The sequence below is a fragment of the Alligator sinensis genome, unplaced genomic scaffold, assembly GCF_000455745.1.
Source record: "Alligator sinensis unplaced genomic scaffold, ASM45574v1 scaffold907_1, whole genome shotgun sequence".
Classification (NCBI taxonomy): domain Eukaryota; kingdom Metazoa; phylum Chordata; order Crocodylia; family Alligatoridae; genus Alligator; species Alligator sinensis.
This window is the reverse complement of record NW_005841925.1, coordinates 3,421,846-3,433,040: the sequence shown is the minus strand read 5'-3', so window position 1 is coordinate 3,433,040 and position 11,195 is coordinate 3,421,846. Positions and strand designations below refer to the sequence as shown.

The window sequence follows — 11,195 nt, the reverse complement described above, 5'->3', positions numbered from 1 at the left end:
AGAGAATGGAGTGAATGGACCAGTTTTGGCATGGCAGTCTCTGCATTCCTCCTTCCAGTTCTCCACACTGCAATCTACCCAGGTGCCCAGTCTGAATTCCCACTCTGGTTTAAGGGGTTGGGAATAGCACCAGGCACTGGGTAACAGGCACAACAAGTGGCAGAGAAGGATGTTGTCCTGGATTGCACTGGGGGTCCTTCCCTATGTGGAAAGAAACTGGAAAAACAAAGGATCATAACAAGAAATAAAATTTTAATGAACTATACAAAAACACCCAACAAAACCATTCCTCTCCCAAGGCTGGACCTCCTCTCCCTGCTGCCATGTTGGCTCCTGGCACTGGCAGCATTAACAAAAGTAGTGCAACGCTTTGCGGAAGAAGTTCCTGAACTCAGCGTTGAAGATAGTGTAGATGATGGGGTTCAGAGCACTGTTGACGTAGCCCAGCCACGTGACAATGCTGGTGACTTTAGTGGGGATGTTGCAGGTTGTACATATGGCTCCTGTGATGTGGACCACAAAGAAGGGCGTCCAGCAGAAGAGGAAAACACCTATGAAAGAGAAAGGGCAGAATTGGTAAATGCACCATGTACAAGTGGCAACTTAGGGAGGAGGTGAGACTGGGGTTGAGCCTGCATGCGCAACTGTGAGGGCAGTACAGGCAACATGCTTTAGAGGCAATGAGCTAAGGCAGATAACACACTTCTCTTCCCAGCTCCATCACTGATCTACTGTTGCTTCTCCCTGCCCCTCCTTTCTCCACCTGCTGCTCAGTTCACTTGTCGTCTCTTTAGCCCAGCACTGTCTCTACATTAAAAGCATCATCGGACAAAAATCCACCCTCTTTTGGGACTAGAACCCAGGCTCTACACCCTGTACAGCAGTGTTCTCACCACGGGGCTAAACAGCCCAAATCAAGCTGTGTGTAGCTTGTATTCCAGGCTACCCCAGGCTCGTCTCAAACTTGAATATCACACAGCCTACACATCTGCCCAAACCACTGTGCTACAGAAGCTAGTCTCTCCCTGTTACTTAATGAATATTTATACAACGCCAAACAGTTTCAAGAAGAAAGACTCTTCCGTATTTTCTTGCATACAAGAAAGACCAGCTGCTGAAAAATAGGGTGTGCATTTTAAGCATGGAAATACAGTAACAGCAGCTTCTACAGCTTGAGCCTTTGTGGGGAGGAGGGTGAAGGAGACAAAGTAATACTGCATGTCCTGCGCAGGGGTGGGAACATAAGCAAACCTGCTGGTTGCAGCTACTTTCCCTTTCCCCCAGCAGAGAGACTTGCTGCAGAAGCCGTGTTTTTAAAGTAGAGCAGAGCCCTGGGTGCTGGGGCAGTGGTGCTTACTGAATTAGTTGGTAGGCTGATTTCACAGATATGGCTGGCTAGGTTAGGGCCCTCAGCTGACCTGGCAAGTGCTGCTGGCTACCCACCCAACTCAGCTAGAGAAGAGAAGAGAGGCTGAGCAGTTTGGTTCAGCCAGCTGACCAGGAGCAAATGTGCTCCCGGTCAGCTGGGCAGCAGGGGGTGGGAGATTGCTGCCTGCAGCTGGGGCGGGCTCTGCCATGGGAGCTCAGGCTGGGACAATGTCTCCCTGCCCTGGCAGCAGAGAGCTCCCAGCCCACACTGAGCAATAGCGGGGCCAGGGCTGGAAGCTCTCTGCTGTCGGGGCAGGGGGAATATTTTCCCCGCCCAGGCTCTGATGGCAGAGTCCACCTTAGCAGCAAGAGCCTAGAGCTCCTCCTGGCTGCTGCAGGAGCCAGTTGCAGGGCCACAGGGAGTGGAAGCAATCTGCTGCTAGGAGCAGAAAATCTTCTCCCATGTCCCTGCACATGTACAGCCATGTCCAGGAGAATTTAGTCTCAAGAGTAATTTACTCTCGAGTAAACTGCTCCCAGATTACTTGCACGTGTACACCCACTCAAATCTAGGATTGCTGCACCCCATGCTGATGAACTGCACCCTAAAGGAAGGGCAGGCAGCACCACCCAGCTCCCCTCTGGTCTGTGCAAGAAAGCAATGACACAGCTCAGGAGACTGAGCTCCAGGAAAGAGTTCATGGCTATGAATCCTAGCTCCCCATGCAAGACAGGCTCAGGCCCCCCCTTCCATTACTTTCTATTGGCTACAGGAGGCAGCTGCCTGCTCAGTGGTCTGGCTTTCATGGAGCCCTTTCTGAGGCATGTGTGAAAGGCAGGTGTTGCAATGCAGCACTTAAGGCCCTGTCAGAGATATGGCTCTGTGTCTGCCTGTGCCTCCACACCTCTGCTGGAAAATGGAGACAGAGCTACCATACCTTCCTGTGAGCTGTCTCCATTACTGTCTAGGATGCTCGCATACAGCTACGACAGGGTCTCCACATGTACATTTCTAATTGAAGATCTCACCTGGAGCCAGTCTCAAAGCCCCCTCTAAAAAAATAGAATCCTGCAATATGGATAACCCGTACCGGACTGGTCTGGACTCTCAGAGCTCCGACCTTCCATATACAGTCTAAAGCAGTGATTCTCAACCACAGTGCCACAGCACCCGGGGGTGCTGAGAGTGTCTTTTAAGGGGTCTGTGGTGTGCTGCACTCAGTTATTAGCACTGCTAGGTGTGCTCACACCTACATATGACTCACAAGGTAAACACAAGAGATTTCAACCAGGAACCTGTAGCGTCAAAAATGTTCTGATCTGCTGTGGTCTTGCTGCACTCTTTGCAATGGAAAATTTGCTGTTATTTTCCATGGTTGAAAAAAAAAAAAAAAAAAATGAGTGAATGCTAAGAGCTGGCATATTCCAAGTGGGGGTCTTGGTCCAAAGGTCCAAGAGCAAAAGGGATCACCAACTTCTGCAGTCTGACTTCTGTAGAAAGTTGTCCTACTGGATTAAAGGTCTTAGCAGCTCCCTGCTGTTAGCTAGAGGGCATGTCAGCAGGACAGTACCTTTGCTCCTCAGCGCTGGGCTCCAGGGGTAGCATTTGGTCCCTTTTCAGTAATGGCCCCGAAACCTGTGCATTTGGCCCCACAAATTAGTAAGCAGCTCTACAAGGAGACCCATTACAAGCTATGTGAGGCCATTAGCTCTATGAGGATTCACGGATTCCAGGGACCACAAGGCTGCAGATTGCACCCATGTCAAACCCACCAACTCAGGGTTTTGCTCTGGCAAGGCTTTTCCATGGCCAGGCAGCCACAATTTAAACACCCGCCCTGATGAGAGACTGTCACACTTTCTTCCTTAAGCTGTTCCAAGGATTCGTTATCTTTGCTGGTAAAGGCTATATTTAGTTTCCATTTGAATTAGGCTAACTCCCAGTCGCTGTGTCTCATTACACCTTTAGCTACTAAAGGCTTTGAAGAGTCTCACGGCTAGCCATAACAGGACAATGGAACTGACTGAGGCATGAACCAAATGCATGACGGTGAGGTGAGTAATTCTGGACAGGAAAGCTCCTCACTAGAAGGCCATGTGGCCAGAGCAGTTTGGCTCAGCCATGGCTTCTCCTCACTGGCAATGAACCATAGCAGTTCAACCAGGACAGCTAGTGACCCTATTTCTCTTTTTAGGTGCGAGAAACACTGAACTGTGCACCCCCACGGCCAAATCTCCAACCCTGCAATGGTAAGTCCTGACTTTTGGCAAGAGCCCAGAGCTGCTGGCGATGTGGGCAACAGTATGCATTTGGCTAGGCACAGCAGATTTAGCTGCTCTGCTTCTGCAGCTTAGCTCTAGCAGAGGTAGCAGGTCTGGGGAGACCCGCTTCTCCACCCTGTGGCACCTGTTTGGTGCCATGTTATAGCTAGTGCAGAAACTGCAGAGAGGACAGGACTCTGTCATAATTGGTGGCCTGGAATAGATGTTTATCTACCACATACTGAGGTCAATGTGAGCTCTGTCTTATAAAATAAGTGTCTTAAATATTTCCACCCTCAGTGCTTTGGCAAGCACTTCCAGATCTCAGCCTGGCTGTCTGGAGACAAAAGCAGAGAACTGGTGCCACACGGGTTCCTCCCCCCATCCTCAGTAGATCTGCTGTCCTGGGAGTGCTATGCTTTGGGTGTACAGGAAGCCTCTATCCCCTCCTTGGGTGCAAAGCTGGCAAGAAAAGTTGCCAAGCTGGAATGGAAGAGTCTGGCAAGGCCCAATTTGTATGAATCACATCAGACCATTCCCAGAATGGCAGTATCAGAAGCAGATAAGAGAGACCTACATTTTACCTATTCCTAAATCAAGTTGTCTTTGATGCAGTCCAATATTAATCCTGGCTGAGGGACTGGGTGGGAAGAAGCATTGTAACTGGGAGGAAGGGAGCAGGGAGTCCTGCTAGACCCAGATTTGCAAACTGCATGCCAGCTCCAATTACAAGTGCCTAAACATGCCTATGCTCAAGTCCAGATTTGCAAGATCACTTAGATCCTGTTTAAGCACCAAAAATTAGAGACGCCTTTCTACCTACACCCAAAACCCAGCAGGCACCCAGCAATACCCACATCCCAAGCCCTTCTGGAAAATCTGGCCCCCAGTGTGACACCACCACCACCCTCCCCCTCCAGTACCTATATAACCAGGACCACCCACTCACCAACTACAACTGGTAGCACCTTCATAGCCTTCCTCTCACGGCCATTGATCTTGGCCTGTTTCCGTTTGTGTTCTGGGTGGGTGTACTTGAGGTGAGGGTAAGAGACAGTTTGAATGCCATTGTTCATCATGCACCCCTTGGGCAAAGAGCACTCAGAGTGGTTGTACAGGTTGCGCTCCTCCAGCCTGATGTCCATGTGATTCCTCTCAAAGAGGGGTGATGGGCAGTACAACGTCCTGTTGCCTGCACACATGCTGCTTCGCAGCTTGGCCTTCCTAGTCTCCTCCCAGTGCTTAAGTCCCTGGAACATGGCACAGTAGAGAACCAGCATGACTGGGCAGGGGATGAAGAAGGAGCAGATAGAGGAGTAGATGATGTAATTGTTATCCTCCAGGCGACATGAGGTAGGGTCTCGGTTGGGGACATTGTTGAGGCCAAAGATGACTGGTGAAGCCACGGCAAAAGCAAAGATCCACGTGGTGGAAATGAGAATGATCTGGCGCAGGTCGATCTGCCGCCGGTTATAGTTCAGTGGGATGGAGACAGCGATGAACCTGTGACAAGTAAAACAGGGGTCAGATCCAGTGGCCTGCCCCTGTACCCACAGGGGAGCTGGTTGAACAGTCTTGTAGGGCCAGACCCCCTCTCACCCAGGCTGTGGGCAGCATCACACTATCCATCCCCCAAGTATTTTAGAGATTGTTGCACCCAGGTTCCATGAGAGATATTCACTGCTATCACCCTAACATGCTTCTGCCCAGTGGAACAGTCTCAAGTTGGCCATACCAGCATTAGCCCTGCAGGGTACCTACGTGGTGTGCCTGTGTTAGGAGTCTGCACCATGGTCACTGCATCACTGTTACCAGTCATGAATCATCTTAAGTTGCAGCAGACAAATCCAGGTCCTCTCCTCTGCCCATGACTGGGTATAAACTCTTTGGGGTAAGATCTGTTAGTTGACTGCCACGTTGGGTGTTGGGGACAGGGAAGGAAAACTGTGTCAGATACTTGTCTGGGTGATGGTCACTCCACCTTCTAAAGCGACTGCCCCCTCAGGTTTTCCCTGACTCACTCCCTGCCCCAATCTCCTAGAAATGTACCATCTCTTCCAAGGCTACCCTTCCCTCAAACTGGCTGGTTATTTTAGACCAATACATCTGTGCCAACACCATGCCCTAAGAATAGATCACATACTGCCCCAATGTACTGGTTCCAGATTTGCCTCCCTGCTGAAAGACCTAACAAGGGAAGAGAGATGTTGCCTTTCCTTCACCCTAAAAATTGTGTAGGACCCCAACAAATTGCCTTTCATTTGCCTAGAAGACTATATTTACTCACATACTGCACGCCCCCAGATAAGACATGCACCTTGTTTTGGGAAGGCAGAATGATGCCAAAAAGATTTTTCTCTTTTAACCAAATTGTTCAGAATTTTCTTCCTTGTTTAAGACGTGCATCCCAATTTTCAATCACTAATTTTATGGAAAAAGACCAGAGTGGTACATGAATAAATAAGGTAAGAGATCTCCCATTTTATTCCCAATTTGAGTTCCCACTACAGTAGTGCAATGCACTCCCATGGTCTACTTTGTACCAACACATGGCCCATGTGCTCCTTCCCTTCTTGGAATTGTGGTGTTCCTGGAGCTGCAGACTGGAGCATGAGGTGCTTCCTAACGAGGGACACTGCACACATACGAGATGGATGCAGATTAGTCTTTATCATAAGCCAGTCTCATATGAGCCCATTAAGCTCCTCTTTTCCTTGCTTGACGTTCCAGAAAACTGCTGGCTCTGAACCCAGTTGATTCCATGAGGCAGATGATGTATGTTACATTTAGGGGATTACTGAAGGCCTTGGCCATGGAATAGTTCCCAGTGTATCTAATGAATGCATGGACAGAAATATTAATCCTCAAGTCTGTAGCCCTCTTACATTGTGGACATGCCATGGCTGGCTGACTGAAATGCAAGTCAAGTGAGTGCCTGGGGCTTTAATTACATTCTTTAGTGAGAGACTCGTGCACTCTGGTTCCAAGGCAGTGGTCGAGCTGGCATCCTGGAAGACTTGGAACTGAGAAGCAAAAAAGCCAATAGAGCTCTACAGAGCATCCTCTACTGATCTAGTGATAGCTACCCACCAGCTTTCTGTATCTGGGTAATGAATGTCTCCTCCAAAATCTAACTCCGCCTCCTGGAAAGGGAAATGGGCCTTGAGAACAAGTAGCTTTTTATGGGGCAAAAACAATGCTTTGTTCCTAATCACCACCTCAGCCTGCGATGGTGGGCTCTGCTTAGCTTATTTGAAAGCAACAGGAGCCATAGAGGAAAACAGCAAGGAAAACTCCCGAAGTGAAACACTAGGCGGGAGCAGACTAGGAAAGCAGCTATGCTCACAGACCCTAAACACAAATCATGCATCTGGCAGCTGCTTGATGGCCTAGGTACAAATGCAGTTGATGTTCTCTGCCCATTTCATACTGGGCAGGTGTACAGAGCACACCTGTAAGCAATCCTAGCAGAGAGATCAAGACTGAGTGGGCTCAGAGGCTTAATGCTCCTTTTGCCCTTCTTCCTCCAAGGCAAGAATTAGACTCCAGAATTGTGGCTTCTAAGTGACCAAAGGGGTAATTCTAGACGTTTCATTTACTGAGACCCACCGAGGCCCAGATCTCACCAACCAAAGGGCTGGCTCTGCCTTCAGTGTCATAACATATGGCTATCACTCCTGTCCACTGCGGTAAAAATGATAGCTCAGAGAGATGTGTGGCACACTGAGCATTAGGGCTTCAGGGGCAGGAAGGGCTCAGTTGCCACAGAAATGGAGGTCAGAGCAAGGGGAAAACGAGAGCTAATGGAGGAGGGATTTCCCTCAGGGGGGAATGGGTGCATAGCAGTGGGGAACATAGCTACCCTGAGGTGGAGCTCACGGATGCAGACCTGGGAATGTCTCATCTGGGTGCTGAATTCCCATGGGAGGGTGGGGGCCATGAACCTGGGCATCAAGCCTAGAGGACAGTGGGGGGCAGGCAGAGGAGCAGTGGGGTGTGCTTACCGATCCACACTGATTGCACAGAGGTTGAAGATGGAGGCTGTGCACAGCATCACATCCATGGTCATCAGGGCGTCACACAGCACAGTGCTCAAGGACCACACTCCTCCCTGGAACTGAAGGCAGAAAAAGTCAATGCATGCTACTATCCCACCCTGCACAGGCCCTGGAAGGGGCGCACATGTTATTTGGACTCTGCAATGGGCAGTGTGTGTGTGTGTGTGTGTGGGGGGGGGGGGTGGTATATGAGGACTTTAAGTGCAACTTCCTTGCATTTCAATAACTGACTCCCAGAGACATTCACAAAATCTAGGATTGTCCTAGAATAAAAAAAGCCCTGGAGTCAAGTAATCCCGCTCAGTCATCATTATAATCTCCTATGGAGATGACGTCCACACAGGTAGATTATTCACACCTTGTAGCTCATAGCTTTGTTATCCCTTAAGTTTCTAGCCCAACGGAAGGGTGAGGCCAGGGTAAGGTTGTATGACCCAGGGAACATATAACTCCATGGTTCTCAATCTTTTTAGACTCCAGACACCCCTTAGAAAATGCCAGCTCTTCGTTTTCACTCAATTTTTGACTACAGAAAGATAATAGAGCAATTCTTCTGTTGCAAAGATGGAAAACCTGCAACAGGTTGGCACATTTTTAACACTGTGGATTCCTATGTGAAATCTCTGGGTTTAATCGTGGGAACCATGTTTGCATACCTAACATGGTGCGATACCCCACAACATCCTTGGAAGGATCTCAAGCCACCCCAGGGTACTACAGCACCATGGCCGAGAATCACTGAAAGTTCAGCACATATAAACCCCAGCAGACGTGAGATATAGCACAACCCATCCAGTGCTGATAAGGTGGCAGCAGTAGGAGAATCGTTTTTTCCATCTGCAACCTTAAACACTTAGAACTCATGCATGAATGCAACCAACCAGAAACCCTGCAGAGGTATTGGTTTAATTGATGGAACTGATTAAATCAGAGAAGTGTTCCTAGGTAACTTGCAGGTCCTGATCTCTCACATATGTTTTCACTTGCTTCCAGTAAAAACATCCCATTTGTAAGTAATTGTGCAGGTAATTTCTTATTCATTATTAAACAACTATTTCATTGTCATAGAGCATGAGAAGCAAAACTCTGGGGGGTATATCAAAGCAATTCTAGTTTAGGGAATATTATACCTCTTGGTATAAATCACAGCCACCAGACCTGGCACAAGCAAAGCAAAGAGGCCATTAGCAATTTTTTTTCCAGACTGTCCCCACATTTGGTTTTAACCGATTAACTGGAGCATGGAGCTCCTTTTGCAGTGTCTATAACCCCACACGATGCAACCACAATGGTTCGACTGACAGAGCAGCAGAAAATGTTTCTAGGAAATGGGTGTCTTTCAAAGGCTATTGTGTTACAAAGTGTAGGTAGGAATACCGCGTTTTCAGGGCCTCGAACAAGGTGGCATAGGATCACACTTAGGTGGTGAAATCCATTTGGGTGCATAACAGGTGGAATAAGATCTGTCCCCAAGTGTGATCCTGTTTCACCCACATCCCCAAAACAACCAAGGTGCCTACACATATTTGCTTCCATTCTGGCCTGACAAGATCCCTCACTGACCAGACCTGGGCTACTGTATATGCTCAGAAGCAAGCTGGACTTAGTAACCCAAATGTACAGCTCCCACCTCAGCTCTCTTATGAGCCAGTTCCACCTGGGAAGCACATACACAGCTGAAAGGAAATGCAGAAGAAACTGAGAGCAAGCATGTTACAGCCAAGTCCTGTCTCCACCATAACTAGGAATCAAGCCATTTGAGTTAAATCCTTTGTAATGTATTGGCATAACCATATGGGCTGCAGCCGCTGAAAACGTAGCCAGGATCCCAGGGTCTTGTCTGCACAGACAAGTCACCACTGACTCTACACCAGTCTGATATGGCGTTTATACAGATACACAGGAGTTGGGGGTGGGGGGGAGCATCTCATATCAGTGTCCCTGAGCTTAAAAATGGCAGTGGGGTTACTTTAACTAAAGCTCATTCGACAAACTTTAAAGTGCCCCCACTGCTATTTTCAAGTGCTGGGATGCTGATAAATGAGATGCTAGAGTCTGCTGGAGCACAGTAATTACCACGCTCCAGCAGATTCAACTGGGTGCTGGACCCAATGATCTTGCGAGGTCCCTTCCAACCCTAATGTCTATGCAATCTATGTCTATGCAATCTAAGTAAGCCTGCTCCCACATGCTATCATTACAGCCTTGGTGCTCACATACTGTATAGGCGCCCACAGAGGTGCTGCAGTTCACACCTCCCATTGCTGCAGTCTCTGGAGCACAGGATGGTGATGAGGCTTTTGGGCTCCCCTGAGCATGCTCTGTAAGAGCAGAAAGAAGTTCCTCTGTGCAGGAAAACCTAGCATTTGGCACCAGAGGAAGGGTGAGCAGGCTGCAAAGTCACCTCCCCATAGGTGTCACAGTGAAGGACGTATGTCTGAGGAAGAATTCCTCTTTGGACACAGAGGGGTGAAGGGGTAGCACAGGCCAAGCTGCTCCAGCTAAAAGGTCCAGGTGCAAAGATTCAAAGGGATGCCAACACTGCAAAACTAGCAATGAGCTGTCTGCCCCCTTCTGCAGAAAGCAACTCTCAATGGCTTCCCAGAGCTACCAGCTGCCCTAATATCCCTCTCTCAGCCAAACACTTGGAAAAAGAGACTCCATGGTGCTTTGGTCTGATGAGGAGAAGAGCTGGAACTCAGCATTGTCAGTGTGCTGATGACACCACAGCCCCCAAAAACCTATTCCCTCCTTCCAGTCACACACACACACACACACACAGAGAACAGCACCCCAATGGCAGAGAAATCACTCCCCCAAACTACCACAATCATTATGGTGATGGTGAGAGGCACTGGCCGAGACCAGAGCCCTGGTGCGGTAGGGACTATACATATATGCTCCTGTCCCAGAAGCACATGGTTTAACTAGAGGAGACTGACCAAGGCAATAATCATTGTCTCTGTTTTTCAACTAGGGAAGAAGTGAAGCAGAAAGGGATTAAATCCAGGGTCACACAGGAAGCCTGTGGCAGAGGTGGATGTTCAACCACATCTAGCATTTTACTCACAAGGCCATCCTTGTCTGGGTGCTCTTGGCTGGAATGGCGCCTCTTTGTCATAACTCCATCTTCCACCAGCCAGGAGTCACAGATGAAGCAGTAGTACCTCACAGTCCAGACTACAACCAAAGCTGCTCATTGATCTAAAAGAGCTGGTGTAGCCCCATCAGACCTTTGGGCATTGCTTGAGAGGAAACAAATAGGGAAAACCAGTGCAGCTTTAGTGTCATGCAAGGGCAGCCAGAGGGCTCTGGGTGACACCAAGGCTGGTGGTCAGTCACAGCCTTCCCGATTCACAGCTGGGGGTGGCTTCAGACAGGCCCGTGTGTGGGAACACTGTTAGAAATAAGAGCTGTGCTGTAAGCCTGTCAGACCACTTTTCATGAGTGCAACACTACCATCTCATCTCCCACACAAGTACAACACAAACTGTGGGGCTGGAGAAG

At 48.9% G+C, this 11,195-nt stretch overlaps 1 protein-coding gene across 1 annotated transcript in view; it reads right to left on the bottom strand.

Annotated features, from left to right (window-relative positions):
- Window positions 1-235: 235 nt before the first annotated feature.
- DRD4 (dopamine receptor D4) overlaps window positions 236-11,195 on the bottom strand; it is a 43,919-nt gene continuing 32,959 nt past the window's right edge. The window contains exons 2-4 of the mRNA XM_006019200.1: window positions 7,635-7,747; window positions 4,580-5,133; window positions 236-551 (exon numbers count right to left, since the gene is read on the bottom strand). Coding sequence (XP_006019262.1) covers window positions 349-551; window positions 4,580-5,133; window positions 7,635-7,747 — 870 coding nt within the window. The 3' untranslated portion in view covers window positions 236-348. The remainder of the gene's footprint in view (window positions 552-4,579; window positions 5,134-7,634; window positions 7,748-11,195) is intronic.